The 20425-nt window shown below is 36.9% G+C and overlaps 1 protein-coding gene across 1 annotated transcript; it reads left to right on the plus strand.

Annotated features, from left to right (window-relative positions):
* On the plus strand, positions 7311–8399 carry LOC109226159 (uncharacterized mitochondrial protein AtMg00810-like). The gene has a single exon (XM_019390957.1). It carries the CDS (start codon positions 7311–7313, stop codon positions 8397–8399), a length of 1089 nt encoding a protein of 362 aa, XP_019246502.1.

A 20425-nucleotide genomic window follows, 5' to 3' on the forward strand; every position in this document is an offset into this window, starting at 1 on the left:
TCTATTAATTGAAGTTTAAGACTGGCATATATAATCCTATAAGCATGAAGTCCAATTGATTCTTTGGTTTTAGTCTATTCACGTTTGATTGACATTGCAATGTGCATTTAAAAGGAACGAGTTAACATGATAAGATAGGCTGCAAACATTGTTCGAAATAGCAATTGCTGTTTATACCAGATTTCAACGCATATTTGAATTTGTTCAAGATAGATCAACTGAAGTTTGCAGGCTTTGATTTTGTATTTGGCCTAAAAAATGTTGGCCCACCTCAAATTAAAAGTGACACTGGGCTTCTGGGTGCGTCAATGGTCTAAGCGGCCCAGTCCCTTAAAATGAAACCTGGACTGCTTCGGAACGCCCGGATATGGAACGTCCTCATTTGTTCAGTTGCTAGGCCCAATTATTGGAGATTGAATTATGGAATTTTGGACTATTCACATCTGCTAATTAATTAGGGTTCTTCTTTTAGAGACAACTTAAGCAGAAAAGTGTAGTTTGCTTTTACGTTGGCCTTCGATCATAAAATGAGATGAGCCTCGCTAAATAAAACACATAAATCGCGGGGCCCTCAATAAATGTTATATAAAAATACTTAGAATTCGGGCTGACTGTTTAGCGAATTTCACGGTCTTCCCCAAAGATAATAAATGCGTAGTTGCTTTAGGCGCGTATTTTAATAATATTACCTTCCTAAATATGGGTGCGCATTTATGTGACCCAAATCCAAATCTCAACGAAGTTGAAATGTGTTGACAATCACGGGAGCACTGGTGCAACGTGGTTCGAGACGCATTTTCACGACGTTGCAATTCTTATTAAAAATAACAATAAAAGCGGTTTACTACTAAAGGCATATAGGTTAGAATATTTTTTGAAATCAGATAAAAGCAAATACAACAGTTGAGCGACCGTGCTAGAACCACGGAATCCGGGAATGCCTAATACCTTCTCCCGGGATAACAGAATTCCTTACTCGGAGTTCTGGTTCGCGGATTGTTAACAGAGTCATAATTTCCTCGGATCGGGATTCAACCGGTGACTTGGGACACCATTAATCTCCCAAGTGGAGACTCTGAATATTAGTAATAAATCCCGTTCCGACTGTCCTTCAATTGGAAAAACTCCTTTACACCCTCACTGGTGTAGCGAAAAAGGAGGTGTGACAAAGTTCATTCTCCATTTGACGTGATGAATATGAATGATAAATGACTAAAAATGCATAATTTCAAGTATAATTTCATATTATTTTGTATGTGAGTTGCGGGAGATCGCATGCGCATATGAACGTAAATATGCTCATTATATATGTTATTGTATGTAAAATGAGTTTGGATGGAAGTTGACGAAAATCGGATGATTTGATGCAAAAATAAGTTGAGAAGCAAGAGCTGGGAGCGTGTCATATTTGGTGCATTGCATGAAAGATAAGCATGAAATGGCCAAAAGTAAATCTAAACCAGTGAAGTATAGCATTTTTGGCACCAACCCCCAGCACGCGATAGAAACAAAGATGAAAAAAACTGGGAGCCTGCCTAGGAGTCGCGCGTTGTATGAATCCTAGATACGTCACTCAACTACGAAATAGGAGTGCTCATGGACGCCCCATACAAACCCTAATTGATATAAATACATCATAAAACGTCATTTTGAAGGGAGAGACACTACTCGGGGGCAGCCCTTCTATAAAGCAAGTAAAGCAACCGCTTTAGGCCCCATATCTGTGGGTGGCCCATTTTTTGTTATACCTAATAGACTATGTATAAGTTAAAAAAAGAGTTTTGTAAAGTGAAAAAGTTTAATTTCTTTCTTTAACAAATATAGAGAAGAACGATTTGCAGTATAATTTATACCAAGAAAATTGCACTTGAAATAAATATCGAATCCGAAATTCGTAAGAAACGTGTGATATATAGAAAGTAACAATTTGATGCGAGTATTGATAATAAAATCTCAAAATCTTTCGAAGAGTCCTTTAGAGTTGATTACTTTTATACATAATAGACAGGCCTATTTTTTCACTTCAAAATAGATTTGAACAATTCGAAGCATCTGAAAATATTTTTGGTTTTCTATTTGGCAGTAAAAACTAAGATCACTAGATGTTGGAAATTTAAAAAATATCGCCTTAATCTTGAATGTTCCTTAAAGCATAATAATCAATTCGATATTGACAGTTTAGATATTAAAAATATTATGAAAAATAGTACAATTAGAAGATAGATCAGCTTAATTGATATACTTAATCAAATAAAAAGATTTAATTCTTTTTCAAATGCCTAAATTGCTTATGGAATAATGTTAATAACTCATGTTACCGTTGATTCAGCGGAAAGAAGTTTTTAAAATTAAAATAGATAAAATCTTACCTAAGAACAACAATGTCACAAGAAAAGTTAAATGGATTAGCTATATTGTCAATTGAAAAATACTTATTAGGAGTTATTGATAATAAGAAAATTATTAATAACATTGTATCTAAGCAAAAAAAATAAACTTCAAATAAATAATTAAAAAAATTAAAAAGTTAAGGCCTATCATAAAGTTTGGCTTTAGGCCCCAAAATTCGTCGGGCCACCCCCGACACTACTTTAGGTTTAGATAACACCTTTGGAGGCACGAATACGCTAGGAGCAAGGAGGAAGATTCAATCACGAGTCTTCTTCCTATTTTTCTTTGTTGGTTATGACTTTTAGTAATGTAATTTTATATACTACTATGAGTAGCTAATTTCTATTATAAGTTTTGATGAAATCTTTTGGAGGATGAATTTTTGTTACATTTTTATGTTATTTAGCATTTAAATTTCTCTACTTGTTTAACTACGTCCTGTTAATAGATAACATAAATATGGAGCCAGCTCTTCTTATGTTTCTTAGTTTTGATGCGTTATCGATTACCTTGACTAATATATATGTTAATCCTGCTTGAAAGTCTATTGTTGCTGCATTAAGCAGATGATTGAATAGGCATTAAATTATGAATAACACAGTTGTTCTCAAGGAAAATTCATTATTGTCATCTGCCTGTCCCAACATCATATTTTCATGAAGATTTTGAGATCTTTCTACTCCACATAAGATCTCAACTCACCACAAGATCGAATTTTTAAATGGATAAGAACTTAGAATGATATTTTATAGGCATCAAATGCCACCTTCTACAGGTTCTAGTTCTTTAAAATTGTAATTTAAAAAATCATATAATACGGAAAAGGATATAACTAGTTTTTCTTTCTTGTATGTCTTACATATTATTGAGATTATTGTCTAATTATGTAAAGTGGCTAGTCTGTTGTAAAGTGGCTAGTTGGATGTAAAGTGGTTAGGCTAGACATTTAGTTTTAGTTAATTAGTTAGGTTGTGTATATATATATACTGTATATAGAAGTCAATAACAGCTCGAGGTTTCATTTCCCATTTTCTGTTTCTTCTTGTTCTAGATTGTTCTCTCCGTCTCTCTCCTTACAGTGACCTCCATGGCTGCACATGCTAAGCTTGAACCAGCCTTCATCTTGAATAGTTAACATGGTATCAGAGCTCGTTGTTCCGATCTATCATCTCTCTGTCATCTTCTCTCTTCTCTGTATCAGTTAATTTTGAGTATTTTCCCAAATCGATCGATCGCCGGAAGCAGTTTTACTTTTTGCCCTAATTCAGTGTCGGAGAAGGGGCTTTTTCTCCCAAAGTATAATACTCACACAATTAACTTCAATCACTAATGGCCGTTGATGATTTGAGCGATGCGGCTAGCACAGATGTGCATGTCGGAGTTCCAGGAAATTCCGGAATCGATCCAGGTGATCCCTTGTACTTGCACCCGTCGGATAATCCTGGCGCTATGCTTGTTTCCGTCCCCTTCAGTGGTGTTGGTTATCGTTCATGGAGGCGCAGTGTGTTGCAAGGCCTATCAATGAAAAACAAGCTAGGATTTATAAATGGCGAATGCAAGCGCCCAGATCCCCAGTCACTCACATTCCGCCAATGGGAACGTTGTCATGATATGGTGACTTCGTGGATACTTAATTCCCTGTCAAAAGAGATCGCAGACAGTGTTGAATATGCAAATGATGCTATGGAGCTGTGGATCGAACTAGAAGATAGGTATGAGCAGAAAAATGGAGCTAGATAGTACCAAATTCAAAAGGAAATAAACGATACATCTCAGGGAACTCTTGACATTACCAATTACTACACCAAACTGAAGAAACTCTGGGAAGAATTGAGCACCTTGAGTAAAAAGTCTCAATGCACTTGTAATTGTACTTGCGGTGCAAAGAAAAATTTCTACAAAGCTGAACAGGACAGGCGACTAATACAATTTCTTATGGGATTGAATGAAACCTATACTGTGATTCGAGGAAGCATCCTGATGATGAATCCATTATCAAACTTAGCTCAAGCCTTTTCTCTCCTAATACAAGATGAGAAGCAGAGGGAAATCAAGCCACACACTCAGTTGTTCATTGAATCAACCTCTATGAATGTTGCTAGTTCTAGGCCCAATACTTGTAGGACTAACTATTCACCTAACAACAACAACTATGGTGGACAAGGAAGGGGAATACCTACATATGATTACTGTAAAAAGACAGGGCACACAATGGATAAATGTTTCAAACTACATGGCTACCCTGAGAATTCTGGATATCCCCGCAATCAAAATCACAATCCAAACCAACATTTCAAGCAGAATCAGGGATTTAATTTCAACTAGAACCAGGGATTCAATCGCAGCCAGAATTTTAACAAAGGAAAGAGAATAGTGGCTAATGTGCATGGAATCAGTCCTCTAACATGCTATCCAACAAGGGAGAAGAACAAAATGATTTGAATGAAGACCAGAATATCAGCCTATCAAAGGAGCACTATGGACAGATCCTGACTTTGCTTCAACACTTTCAAGCTGGCAATGGAGGAGAGAATGCAACTGTCATCAATCCTGTCAATGGGGCTGTAAACTTTGCAGGTATAATAGTTTGTACTTCCTCTATAGATTTTGGTAAATTGTCATGTCAATGTCTCAAAACTAAGACTGATTCCTGGATTTTAGACTCAGGGGCGTCAAACCATATGACCTTCAATAAGTCCCTACTAACCAATATCATAATACTACCTATCCACTCTTAGTTGTCCCACCAAATGGATATAAAGTGAAAGTAACAGAAATTGGTAATGTAACACTTGTGCCTGATATCATTTTACATAAAGTAATGTTTGTACCTTCTTTCGAATACAATCTAATTTCCATTCATGGTCTAACCAGTGTGAATCCCAGAAGTATAGTAGCCTTCACTAATAACCTTTGTATTCTGCAGGCCCCTTCAATGAAGAGGCCTCTAGAGATTGGTAAAGCTTGTGATGGGATGTACCTCCTCTTCCCAAAATGTCTGAGAAGCAGGTATTCAGGTTCTGTTGTTAGTAATTCACTCTCCTGCCTTGATAATAAGGCCCATTACACACACAACTCACACTGTCATATTGATTCGTCTGTATATAGTTCATTGTCCACAAATAAGTGTGTATCTCTTCCTTCACCTGTAAATGTTCCATGTTTGAATGATAAAAATCTTAGTTTTAATTCCTCTGTATCATCTAATAATGATGTCAATGTTCTGTGGCATAATAGACTTGGGCATGTACCCTTTGTCAAAATGAGAGGGATTACCTCTATCCCTATTTCTTTTTCCCCAAAACAACCCTTTCTTTGTTCCATTTGTCCAATGGCCAGGCAGGGAAGACTGCCATTTCCCCAGAAAACAAATTTTTCCACAAAAATCTTCCAAGTACTACACATAGACATATGGGGACCTTACCATGTGGCAGCCCATGATAACTATAAATACTTCCTTACATTGGTGGATGATTAAAGCAGATATACTTGGACTAACCTTCTCTCATGCAAAAGCAATGCATTACAGGTCATAAAAATATTTATTTCTATGGTTGAAACCCAGTTCAATACAAAAGTTAAAATAATCAGACCTGACAATGGCTCAGAGTTCACCAGTATAGAGGCAAATATGTTCTTCCAATCCAAAGGCATCATCCACCAAAAGACTTGCCCCTACACACCTCAACAGAATGGGATAGTGGAAAGAAAACACAAATATCTCCTGGAAACTGCCAGGGCACTCCTATTCCAATCAAAATTGCCTGTAAAGATACTGGGGTGAATGTATTTTGTGTGCAACCTATATCATAAATAGATTACCCTCTTCCTATAGTCATCCTAAATCTCCATTTGAACTACTTCACAATAAAAAGCCAGCATACTCTCACATGAGAAGCTTTGGATGCCTTTGCTATCCTTCTGTATCAAAAGTGCACAGAGACAAGTTTGAACCTAGAACATCCCCATACATATTCATTGGTTATCCCTATGGTGTCAAAGGTTACAAGGTCTTAAGTCTTTCCACTAAAAAGATATATGTTTCTAGGGATGTTGTCTTTATTGAGAATGTGTTTCCCTTCACTATATCCCCTGATAATTCCTCATTTCCATCTATTCTTACCTCTGTTCCATTCATTGATAAGATTCAAGAAGGCACTGATTTTACTTATGATAGTGATAATGGCACCAGTGTTACACATGACCAATCCCAACATCTTGAGTCCAATACTAGTTCTGGGAGTCCTTCCAGTTCTTTGCCACAATCTGATACACCTCAACCTTCAAGCCATACTTCATCACCAATAGCCCACCAACCTGTCAACACTCATGTTGTCCTAAGGAAATCACAAAGACCACATAAACCACCTGCATTTTTACAAGACTACTTACATTCACTCCCTATACTTGAAACCATCACCATCTGTTGCTCACAATAGTTCTGCTGCACCTTTCTCTCTTAATGCACTGTTCTCTAACAACCACCATATCACCTCTGATGTTTTGAATCCTAAGAGTCAAAGTCTTGTAAGGGATATATGCAGTGACAGTGAACCCTCATCTTATGAGGAGGCAGCTATGAATCCTGCCTGGCAAATAGCTATGAACCAAGAGTTTGAAGCATTACATGCCAACCACACTTGGACCTTAGTTCCCTTACCTACTGGGAAGAAAGCCATAGGATGTAAGTGGGTGTATAAAATAAAACATAAGGCAGATGGTAGTGTAGAGAGACTCAAAGCTAGGCTGGTTGTAAAGGGATACACTCAACAAGCTGGAATTGACTATACAGAAACCTTCTCCCCCAGTAGTTAAGATGACAACTGTGAGATCCTTAATAGCTATAGTTGTGAAGAAAGGGTGGTACATATCACAACTAGATGTAAATAATGCATTCCTAAATGGGGATCTAGGTGTACATGGAGGTCCCACAGGGACTAGCAGTTGACAACCCAGGTTTAGTTTGTAAACTCAACAAATCTCTCTATGGCCTGAAACAGGCAAGCAGGCAATTGTATGCTAAACTAACAGAAGCTTTATGCTCAAGGGGTTATGCACATTCAATGTATGACTACTCTTTGTTTTACAAGAAAAGTGAACACTCTTCTGTTTACATAGCAGTGTATGTTGATGATATTGTAGTTATAGGAACTGACATTATGGAGACCACAGATTTAAAAACATTCTTGAACAATAACTTTACAATAAAGGATCTGGGAAGGCTGTATTACTTCTTAGGACTGGAAGTTCTCTACAAAGATGATGGTGTAATAATTTCCCAGAGAAAATTTACTCTTGACCTATTGAAAGAATACCAATGCATGGATCACAGCAGCATCAATTCTCCATTGGACCCCACTGTGAAGCTTAAAGCTAAGGAAGGAGAGAGGTTGACAGACCCCACTTACTACAAAAAGTTGATAGGAAAGTTCAATTTCCTCACCAATACTAGGCTATATATAGCTTATAGTGTGCAACACTTAAGCCAATTCATGGATGACCCCAGAGAACCTCACTTAACAGCAGCTTTCCATCTGCTCAGATACTTGAAGGGGGACCCCACCTTGGGCATATTCCTGTCTAAAGATCAAGATTATACAATCAGAGCATATTGTGATTCAGATTGGGCAGCATGCCCAGATTCCAGAAAATCTGTGAGTGGTTATCTTGTGTTGATGGGGAGTAGTCCAGTTAGTTGGAAATCCAAAAAGCAGGATACTATCTCCCTCTCCTCTGCAGAGGCAGAATACAGAGCCTTAAGAAAGGTAGTGGGAGAACTGGTGTGGCTCAATCGATTGTTTGAAGAACTTATAGCACCTTTTTCCAAGCCCATTGATGTGTTATGTGATAGTCAGTCTGCCATGCACATAACCAGGAATCCTGTATTCCATGAGAGAACCAAACATATAGAAGTTGACTGTCATTTTGTAAGAAGCAAGCTACAAGAGGGATTGATTTCATTGCACCATGTGGGAACAACAGATCAGCTTGTAGATATTCTAACATAGGCCCTGACAGGAGTTAAGCGTTCAGCAGCTCTACACAAGTTGGCAGTGTTTTCCACACCAACAACTCAAGGGGGGAGGGGGGGATATTGAGATTATTGTCTTATTATGTAAAGTGGCTAGTTTGTTGTAAAGTGGCTAGTTGGATGTAAAGTGGTTAGGCTAGACATTTAGTTTTAGTTAATTAGTTAGGTTGTGTATATATATACTGTATATAGAACTCAATAACAGCTCGAGGTTTCATTTTCCATTTTCTGTTTCTTCTTCTTCTAGATTGTTTTCTCCTTCTCTCTCCTTACAGTGACCTCCATGGCTGCACATGCTAAGCTTGAACCAACCTTCATCTTGAATAGTTAACACATATGTCAAAGATGATTACTTTCGCTATGTTATTACCTTATTGCTCTTATCATTGCCATGTTCATGATTTGAGTTCTCTGTTGTTGACATAGGTATTTGTTGCCAACTCTAATTAGTTTTTTTTATTATGCTCATTATTTTGTTATTCCAGCATTATACATACTTAAATAATTTTTTTTAATTTATAAATAATATTTATTTATTCTATAGGTAAGTCTATAATATAAATTAAAAAGGGAAAATCATAATATTAAAAAGTTTAAACAAAATAAAAAGAAGATAAATGTTTATAATTTAGAAGGTAAAATAGGTATTCGGCAATCCAAAATTTGAAAAATCTAGTTGAATGACCTTTTGAGTGCAATATGCATAGTTAAGTGACTTTGTTGTTACAATCTGTTTACCCTCAAATCCGAATAACAATTGAATTTATATGGGGTTTTAAGGATCCGTGAACTAAAAGATACAAAAGGTTTAGGTTGAGGAAAAAAAAAAGATAAAGACTCAACAATTGCTGTTAAAGTAAATAATCGCAGAATATAATATTGCTTAGAACGATTGTCCTTCCTCCTATAAGAATTTAGAGAGATCCCCTTTTATACATTCTGATTAAGGGTAAAAATAAGGTAGGTCAATTGATTACGTCGTGGATCCCTGTAATTACGCCTTAATGGCCTGAAGTGGTTGAGAAAATCACGTTTGGGCGAGATATCCGGCGACGCTTGGTTATCCGTTACGAGTCCGGCTTCCGACCTTGTGTGTTTCTCCATCCGGTGGTGACTCATATCGAGCTCTGTAACGGTCTCGAAATGACTCGACCTCGGTTGTAGACGTGGCCGTCGTTCTACCTTGCATCCAGGTCGGGTTCGATGGCCCCGACTTGCTCCGGACCGGACCCAACCCGGTCGGGCTCAAGCAAAAAAGAGTATCACCCAATACACAATCGAAAGTAAAATGACTTTAGCAGATAATTTGAGATTTTTCTTGGAAAGTCGAATACTAGTTCAGTTTTACACATACCTTTTTTCTTTTTAGTGTCAGTAGCTTGGAATACCTTTTCTGAGTAGTTCACGTTTTGTTTGTATGCAACTAACCTCGAGGAACACATGCCCAAAGGCCAAATTTCACGGAATCATCTAGCACGATGATTGTAGAAAATTATGGAACGTACATTATTTTAAAATCGGAAGCTTGTGGAAAGTGGAAAGTGGAAAGTGGAAAGTGGAAAGAATCATCTAGCACGATGTCTGTAGAAAATTATGTCAAATCATCTGCCTATCATCCAGAAATCTTTCTAGTTGATTAGTTATTTGAACTTTTACGATTCCGAAACTTTTCTAAAGATTTTTTGGATAAAAAATATGTTTTTACTATTAAAAAATAAAATACATAACTATCTAATTCGCAGTACTATATTGCGAATTACTTTAACGGAAATTTAGCCATTAAAGTAATTCGCAGTACAGTACTGCGAATTAGTTAAAAAAAAAATTTAATTAATTCGCAGTATAATACTGCGAATTGAATACACTCCGATTTTTGGGTCCAGCAATTCGCATTACTATATTGCGTATAAGCAATTACTGCGAATAACTTTAATAAAATAAAGACTCCTTCTTCTTCCCCAAGACAATTTGCAGATCCCCCATTAAAAAACAATCTCACCCCACTGCTGGTCCTCCCCCCCCCCCCCCCCCCCTAGTCAAAATAAAAAATAAAATTTGGGCCCCACCCGTCACCAAAAAAGCAAAGAGTGTAGGTCCCACAGACAAGACAAGCTTTGGATTCCTTCTTTCGGGTGCAAAAATTCGATTTCAATCAAATTCAAAAAACTTAAATCGAGGTATTTTGATTTTATTTATGTTGAAACTCGTATAGTACATGCATATTTGTATTGTTTAATGTGTTTCCATGTCAATTTGTATTATGTTTGTATTTAAATTTGTATCTTATTTATACCCGGATTGATTTATTAGCTTTGCGACAAAAAAATGTTAAAATTTGATAAATAATTTGTATTGTTAATGTTATGTTTTTATTTGGTTAAATAATAAATAAATATTATTTATTTAGTTTGTTGTTCATATTTGTATGTTATGTTTGTTGTTTTTACATGTAATAGTGACCTTTTAGCGTAGTAAAATAAAGAGCCTTTTGGGAATCCGCAATAAATTCCAATAATTTTATTACATGCCCTCATTATTGGGAACGTCTTCCACCTTGATGTACATTTCCAATAATTTTATTACAATAAATTCCCTGTATTCATCCGGAATCCGCAAAAAATCTCTAAGAGTTTCATCATCCTCGATGTTAAAATCAGAATAATAAGCAAACCCCTGCGGAGTCACTGAATACGGAAACCTACCGGTTACTTTAAAGTTAACCGAACGCTTCCTCACACTCATTTTTTTACATAACAACGAAAACAATTTATCATACTCCATAGTAAGCGGCAATTTAACATGACACTGTGGAGGTGAGCTACACCTCACAGAGTTATTCTCCAGCACAACCTCATCCCCCCCCCCCCCCCCTCCCCTCCCAATATAATGAAACTCTTATTTTTGGCTCTTCAGACATTGTACAAAAATGACTGATAAGAAGAAGAGAGAAGTATGAATGGAAGTTTGAAGTTTGTATTGAATGAATTTTCATAAAATTGAAACGCTTTTAAATAAGCCAAGTCCGAGCTTGGGGTGCATAATTTTTTCAAGGAATTCGCAGTACAATACTACGTTTTATGTGTTTGAATTATTGTTATGTCAGTTAATTATTGGTGGGGCCAAATTAATACAGAAATTGCAGTACAGTACTGCGATTAAGTAATTCGCAGTATTGTAATGCGAATTAGTTAAAAAAAATATTTTTTTAATAATACGCAGTACTATACTGCGAATTACTATTTTTTTAACTAATTCGCAGTACTGTACTGCGAATTACTTTAACGGCTAAATTTCCGTTAAAGTAATTCGCAGTATAGTACTGCGATTTAAGTAGTTATGTAACTTTTTTTTAGTAGTAAAAACGTGTTTTTTTGTCCAAAAAACCATTAGAAAAGTTTCGGACTCAATTTTTACTTTATTAATGAGGGTTTGATTCACCATCTTGTCATCCTCTATCTCATTTTATTTTCCCCTAAATATAATTTTAAAAAATCTACCTATCAACTTATTAAAGAATTAATTAATTAAAAATTTACAAAATAAACGAGTTGTCCTTGAAAGTTTCTTATGAATAATAAAAAATATTTAAAAACAGTAAAAGTATGTCCTACACAACTTCTCTTTCCACTAGGTAGTCACTGCCTAACATCGTGAAAGTCGGAACTTTTAGTTTTGATTAACTTTGTTTTGATATGAAATTATAGAAAACAAAAATTAATGCACGTAGGTGACTATCAAATCACATATACATAATATCGCATACTAATTGTTGAACATTATTTACATACATTTTGAAATAAAATATCCACTGTAGGATGTTGTATGGTTGTCAAGTAATTCATTCTTTACATCCACGGTACCATCATACTATTAGATGCTAAAGTGCCACTGATCACGCCTGACTCTAATTCTGAAAAGGATAAGCGGTCGCAATAAATATAATTTGGTTTAAGATTTCGGAGTCGAATCCCACAGGAAATTAAACTAAGGCTTAGATACAAGTGTTCAATATCGCTAAGAAATACAAGTTCAAAAAATTTCTTAGTTATAAAGATTGTAATTTATTTTAAATATTTAACTAACAAATGCTAAAAAGTAGTAAAATTATCAACTAACAAGGATGAAACTGGAGACAAGATTAAGGACGCCTAGAGTTCTGATCTCCCCAATTATCGGAATCCTTCCATTATGTCTCCTACAATTTTACCTCATTATCCTCTACTGATCGTGAGCACTTCATGTTTCGTAATTTTATTTCGAGCAATTACAATAATTTACTAGACATATTCTCGCAAACTATGCTAGCTAACACTATCTTACCACTATGACCACATCAAGACTTTATTATTCTTAAACCATCTTTAAACCCGCCGTATGGATTTCTCACGTATGTTAGGAGTGACGTTGTTCAACGATCACCTAAATATATACTCTTTCCTAAGCGATACATAATAAACAGTCACGGTCAATCAATGGCAATTCAATCAATTGAAATAAGCACGTAGTTAAACAGGTAGAGAAATTCAAAGGCTAAATTACATAAAAACGTAACAAGAATTCATCTTCCAAAATGTTCCATCAAGACTTTATAATAGAAATTAGCTACTCATAATAGAATGTAAAATTACAATACTAAAAGTCATAACCAATAATGAAAAAAAGGAAAAGAAAGGAAAAACTCGTGGTTGAATCTTCCTCCTTGATCCTAGTGTATTCTTGCTTCCAAAGGTATTATCTAACCCTACAGTAGTATTTCTCCCTTCAAAATGACGTTTAATGATGTATTTATATCAATTAGGGTTTATATGGGGCAGCCATGAGCACTCCTATTTCAAGTTGAGTGACGTGTCTAGGGTTCATGCAACGCGCGACCCCTAGGCATGCTCCCAGTTTTTTTCTTCTGTGTTTCTTTCGCGTGATGGGGGTTGGTGACAAAATTCCATACTTCACTAGTTTAGATTCATTCTCTTGGTGCCTATCTTTCATGCAATTCACCAAATATGGTACGCTCCCAACTTTTGCCTATCAACTTATTTTTGCATCAAATCATCCGATTTTTGCCAACTTCCATTCAAACTCATTCCTACACACAATAAACATGTAATGAGCATATTTATATTTATATGAATGTGATCTCCCGCAACTCACATACAGAATGATATGAAACTATACCCAAAATCATGTATTTTTAGTCATTTATCAATCACATTCATCACATCAAATGGAGAATGAACTTAAGTCCACAACATACGTAAAATAAAGGCTGAGAACCTCATTTCAATACTGTCATCCAAGACACTTATTGTTGGCCAAAGCTTGTTTTGATGATTGACAAAAGAAACAAATGCATGAACCATGTCTATACACGGTGTACACAGGGCACGGGCAGATTCAAGCACAAGGCATGCACGTGAAGGAGATAAGCTTAAGTGATTATATCTGATATCTCCTGAATGAAAAGGTTGCATAATTGATAAGGAGCAGGACTCCTTACTTGAAGAGAATTCTATCCTAGATTAGGGAGGAGTTAGAAGTCGAAGATAACTATAACTCTTCCACCATGGAAGAGTATATCATTAGAACTCTAGTTATTTCTTATTCTACTAACTCTATATATTTCAGGATATTCTGTTTTACAAGTACGCACAAACGCTGAAGTTAAACGAGATTTGAGAGAAAAATAGCAAGGCATTTTGCAAATTTCTGTCTGTTTCAAGTGTGCGAACCTGAAGCTACATGAACCAGATAGAAGAACCATTTCCAAGTGTCTGTCTTTTATTCTAGTTTCATCGTAGTAGGGCTTTTGAGTTGTACCTTTCAGCTTTCTCTAGAAGCATTTGTACTAGGTACTCTAAGTGTATTGTTCAAGTTAGAGATAACATGAAATTGTTGCAACAACCTGAGGCTGGTTGCCACAAAGGGTTAGAGTTAATCCTTAGGTTTACAAGAGTTTTGTAAACGCTATTTTTTGGCTCAGTGATTTAATGAAGTGTTGGAAAAAATCCTACTGGGTAATAGGTCGTGATTCTTTCTCCTTTTGAGCCAGGTGTTTTCCATATAAAAATACTTATATTCTTTACTTTCTGTATTTATTATTCCGTAATTATTGTGTAAGGAACGCATAGAAGAACCAGGTCCTTCTATAATCTGTGCACGCAAAAAGTTGGACTCCACACAAATCACCCCCCGTCTTGTGTGGTATTGAAGTAGAAAACATCAGTTGGTATCAGAGCGGGATATCCTTGAAGAGGCTAACACCTTAGGAGATGATCAAGATGAGTGCACCACCAGGAAATTGGGAAGGGCAATCTACTGCTAGGCCACCACTCTTTTATGGCCAGTACTACTCTTGGTGGAACTCAAGAATGAGAGATCAAATGCAGGGATAGGACTATGAGCTATGGGACATAGTCATTGATGGTCCACTGGCTACTTTGAAGAAAATGCTGAAGGAGAAGATGTGCCAAAGACAAGAGCTGATTGCAATGCTGAGGATCTGAAGAAATCGGAAAAGAATGCCAAAGACAAGAAATGGCTTGTTTGTGGACTTGGTCCAGATGAGTACAGCAGAATCTGAGGCTGTTCCACTGCTAAGAAAATTTGCAACACACTGCAAATGGCCCATGAAGGAACAACTCTTGCCAATTACTTGGGAAAGTAAGATCATTGCCATCCAAGAATCAAAGAATATTGCCACTCTCCCTCTGGATGAATTGATTGGGAATCTCACTGCCTATGAACTTAGGAGACAAACAGTGAAAATGGATGTACCTAAGAAGGAAAGGAGTTTGGAGCTCAGAATCACTGAGGGTTCTGATCTGGAAGATGATGAAATGGCAATGATCACCAAAGACTTCAAGAAGTAACTAAGGAGAGGAAAGGGTTCTTGAAAAAGTGGAAGCTACAACAAGGTAAGAGATCCGGAGAAGCAAACCAATGATGGCTACTACACGTGTGGAAAGACTGATCACATGATCAAAAACTGTCCTTTGTGGGAAATTTAATGGAAGACAAAACGAGTTGAACCAAGGAACAGGAAGAAGGAATAGGTTCATCCCAAGAAAGGCAACAATAAATGATCAACCAAGGTTATGGTCGCTGCTTGGGGTGAAAGCTCAGATGTAAGCTCGGATAATGATGATGATGATGAACGAGCACTAATGGCTATTGGAGAATCCGATGAAGAAACTGAGGTAAGTGGCTTTCATCTCAAAGACATGATTAAATTTTAGTCTAAAGAAAGATTACCTAAGTTATTACTATAACTAATTGATGAATCTAAGGATGTGAATAATGAAAAGGAAAAGTTCTCAAAATAATGTGTGATTTTGAATGCTAAGTGCAAAAACCTAGAACTTAGGGCTTGTAAAACTGAAAATGAAAATATTGTGTTGAAGAATCAAGTTCATGAACTTGATACAACTGTTCTAGAACTTAGTTCTAAAAATCTAAAATCGAATTTAGGAACAGGTAAAAAGACAGCTGGTCACACACAACTCACTTTAGAAGAAAATATAGGAAAAATGAAAGATGAGTTGTATAAAAGGGATGAACTGGTAAGAGTCTTAAAGGAGGACCTAAACAAGGTAGCATGAGCTAGACAGAACTTGTAAATGGAACAGGTAATCTGATGCACTTTCTTGGCTACAAGAACACCATAGTATCAAGAAAAGAGGACTTGGCTTTGGAAACTCTGCACTCAAGTAGGATCCCAAAAGCAAGTACCTTACACTCTCAGAGAATAAGATTTGCACACGCTGTGGAAACACTGGTCACTACAAGAGTGATTGCACTGCAGAAGAAAAGGCAGATCAAAAGAACAAAAAAATTGTTCTATGGAAAGAAGGCTGCCAAGCTGGGCTAAGAAGAATTTGATTTATCCTTTTGCCTATAGAAAGTGACCCAAAATAGTTGGGTTCCTAAGACTAACCCTTGATTTCTCTTTGCAGGTCCAAGTGAAGGGGAGCAGCCAAATATGGTACAAGGATAGTGGCTGGTCAAAAAAGGTAATGTCTCCTTTGAAATGGAAAGAAATGTGAAATCATTGGAGTTGGAAAGGTCGGTAAGTATGATTCTCACTCAATTGGGAATGTCCACTTGATAGATAGATAGAAGTGTTGTCTAATAAGTGTATCATAATTGTGCGATAGAGGTAACATGGTAGCATTCACCTCTACAAAATGCTTTGTGATTAATCTTACCACTGACAAGATAGTTTTGTAGGGAAAAGGAGCGAATAAATACATGTGGTAGATCTTTCCACACTCTCATATAATGAACTCACTTGCTTAAGTGTGTTGGACAATGATCCCCTCATTTGGCACAATATACATGGACATGCCACTCTAAGTCAGCTCACCAAACTAGTTCCAAGGACTTGGTGATAGGGCTGCCTAACATTAAGTTCAAGGAAGATAAAGTTTGTGAGGCTTGTGCATTGGGAAGCAGGTAAGATCCTCTTTTAAAAGTAAGAAAATGAAAAGTACTACTAGGTCGATAAAACTGGTCCATATGGATCTTTATGGACCAATGAGAACCTTGAGTAGAGGTGGTAAGAGATATGTTATGGTGCTTGTTGATGATTATTTTGACACTGTTTTTAACATCTAATGATGAAGCGTTTGATATGTTCACTTCATTTTTTAGAAAAACATAAAAACAATTAGGTAATTAACTTGCATCATTTAGGTCTGATCATGGTACATAATTTGAGAATGCTAAATTTGCTAAATTTTGTGATGAGCATGACATAGATCATAACTTTTCTACTCCTAGGACTCCACAACAAAATGGAGTAGTTGAAAGAAAGAATAGGACATTGGAGGAAATGACTAGGACTAAGCTACTTGCTAGTAAATTTCCCCATAGCTTCTAGGCAGAAGCTATGAACACTATATGCTACATCATAAATAGATGTATGACTAGACATCTTGTTGAGAAGACTCCCTATGAGTTACTTAAATGGAGAAAGCCAAATATATCCCACCTTAGGGCATTTGGATGCAAGTGCTTTGTGCATAATAATGGAAAAAACTCCCTAGGTAAGTTTGATCCCAGAAGTGATGAGGGAGTATTCTTGGGATATTCTTCTCATAGTAAAGCTTATAAGATTTATAATAAAAGAACTATGTGTGTAGAAGAAAGTGTACATGTGGTTTTGATGAAACTAACATTCTTTCTGAGAGACAGGAACGTGATGATGAAACAATTGGGCTGGTAAGAAACTCAAACGAAACCACAGTCCATACTGAAGCTGCACCAGAGGAAGGAACAGGTGATGGAACAGGTCCTTCCACCCAAGGCAACCTGACAGGGGGAACTGAACAGAGAGGAATTGATCCTCAAACCTCGAGGGAACCTATCCATGAACTTGTTCCTCAGCAACAAAACATTGAAAGAACATCTAAGGGAAACCAGTTAGTTGTGAAAACCTTTCAAATATCAAAGTTCTCATCCCATTGGAAACATAATCACTTATCCAACATCGGGAAGCAAAACCAGATCTTCTTTCACAAGCCTTTGTGCTTTTGATGATTTTTTTAAAATCTATTATTGAACCTAAAATGTTACTGAGGCTTTGCAGCACGCAGACTGTGTGAATGCAATTCAAGATGAACTCAACCAATTTGAGAGAAGTCAAGTTTGGCATATGATACGAAGACCCAAGGATAGATCAATAATTGGCACTAAATGGGTCTTCGGAAACAAACTTGATAAAGATAGAACAGTTACAAGGAACAAGATAAGATTGATGGTTCAAGGATATAGTCAAGAGGAGGCATAGACTATGATAAGACTTTTGCTCTAGTTGCAAGATTGAAAGTAATTAGACTCCTTATAACCTTTGCTACATATGTGGAATTCACTCTCCATCAGATGGATGTCAAGAGTGCCTTCCTCAATGTCTATCTAAAGGAAGAAGTGTTTGTCAAGCAACCTCCTGGATTCAAAAGCAAGGAATATCCTGATCATGTGTACAAGCTTGACAAGGCACTTTATGGGCTCAAGCAGGCTCCAAGAGCATGTCATGAAAGACTATCTAAATTCTTGCTTAAGCATGGCTACAAGAGAGGTAAGATTGATAACACTTTGTTTATGAAAGAAAAAGGTAAAGATCTCTTGGTAGTTTAGATATATATTGATGATATAAACTTTGGAGCAACTACAGATAAGTTAAGTAAAGAATTTGCTAAGCTAATGGTGAGTGAATTTGAAATGAGTATGATGGGTGAGTTTAATTTCTTTTTAGACTTATAAATTAAACAAAATTCAAATGGAACTATGATCCATCAGCAGAAGTATGGTAGATAGGTGTTTAAAGAACATGACAAGATGGTGAAGTTTGGAAAAGGAACAATTCTGAAGGGTAGACTCCTCAGGGACTTGGAGGAGGAAGGAATGGTGATGCTGCTGGAAAAGCTAGAACTTCAGGGATGGAAGGACATGGTTCTACAGATGGAAGGAAGACTAGCCCGAGTAGAAATTGTGGAGTTTATGGCCAACTGTGAAATCAAGAATGGCGGGGTCACTAGTGTAGTGAAAGGGGTGACTGTGACCTTTGATGCCAAGGAATTAGGAGAAATAATAGGGGTACAATGATTACAAGAATCTAAAATAGCCAATCCTAGAAAACCTACCCACCTCCCTTGCCATTAAAAGAAAATTTGCTGACAGTGACTTAGAGTTACAACCCAAGGCTGTGTACAAAAGTGAGATGAAGCCTGCCCACAATCTACTCTTTGAATTTGTCAACAAGGTTGTTCTGCCCAGGCATGAGAGAAGTCACATTGCAACTTTCATAGACCTGGTCCTTATGGAGTGCCTGGATAGTGGGAGGCAGATCAACTGGTCGGGGTTTATCATCCAGCTCCTTGACAGGGTACTCATTAGCACCAAAACCCATTCCATACCCTATGGGTTTATTCTTACTACTGTGCTTTCTCACTTCAAGGTTCCCCGCAAGAAATGTGATGTTAGCATAAGCAAAAATCACTTTGGGGCCAACACCTTGATTGCTTGTGAATACGAAGTCTATGATGCTCCCAAAGAACCTGGTTCATCCAAGAGGGTACCTGTGAATAGCAAAGTGAGAGCCTTGGTGCAAGAGAGTGAGGCTAAGGATGCTGAGATTGAGAGGCTGAAGAAGAGGCTGACTGAAGTAGAAACTGAGAGGGATGCTCTCAGGGCTGAGCTTGCAAAGGAAAAGGAGAAGAATGAAGGCATTCTTCATGACATGTTGAAGTTGCTTCAGGCCAGAAATCAAGAACCTGCTCCTTCCCAGCCTTAAATCCTTCCTAGCCTAGTTAGAAAACCAGTGACCCGAATGGGATGTTTGTTTTGTCTTTTTGCTCATGGTGCAATACTTTATTTCTTTCTATGCTTTGTGGATGACTCTTATCAATGATAATCACTGCTTTTGCTCTAATTGTTTGTTGATGCTTCTTAGATGGTTGATATCCTTAGATTGATAAGTGATACTTGACTCCATGATTGCATTTGAAGTAGCCTAAATGGCTATGAGTAAGATCTGCTAAAATCTGGTTATCTAACATATTTATGCAACTTTTTGATTATGCCAAAAGGGGGAAGATAGGTTGTGCTTTTACTTTGGACTGTGATATTTATAACCTAATGAACTTGGTCCTTGATGATTTGTGAATTTAAGATGGGAAGTGTTCTAACATCGTGTTGATGTTGAGCTGAGTTGAAATAGTTTCATGCTTATGAAAAGCGCAGAGTTTGTCATCATCAAAAAGGGAAAATTTGTCGGCCTAAGTAAGTTTGGATGATTGACAAAAGAACACACGCATGAACCAGGTCCATACACAGTGTACACATGGCAAGGGCAGATTCAAGCACAAGGTATGCACGTGAAGGAGATAAGCTTAAGTGGTTATATCTATTATCTCTTGAACGAAAAGGTTGTATAATTAATAATGAGCAGGACTCCTTACTTGAAGAGAACTCTATCCTAGATAAGGGAGGAGTTAGAAGTTGAAGATA

This window comes from Nicotiana attenuata, chromosome 5, assembly GCF_001879085.1.
Source record: "Nicotiana attenuata strain UT chromosome 5, NIATTr2, whole genome shotgun sequence".
NCBI lineage: Eukaryota > Viridiplantae > Streptophyta > Magnoliopsida > Solanales > Solanaceae > Nicotiana > Nicotiana attenuata.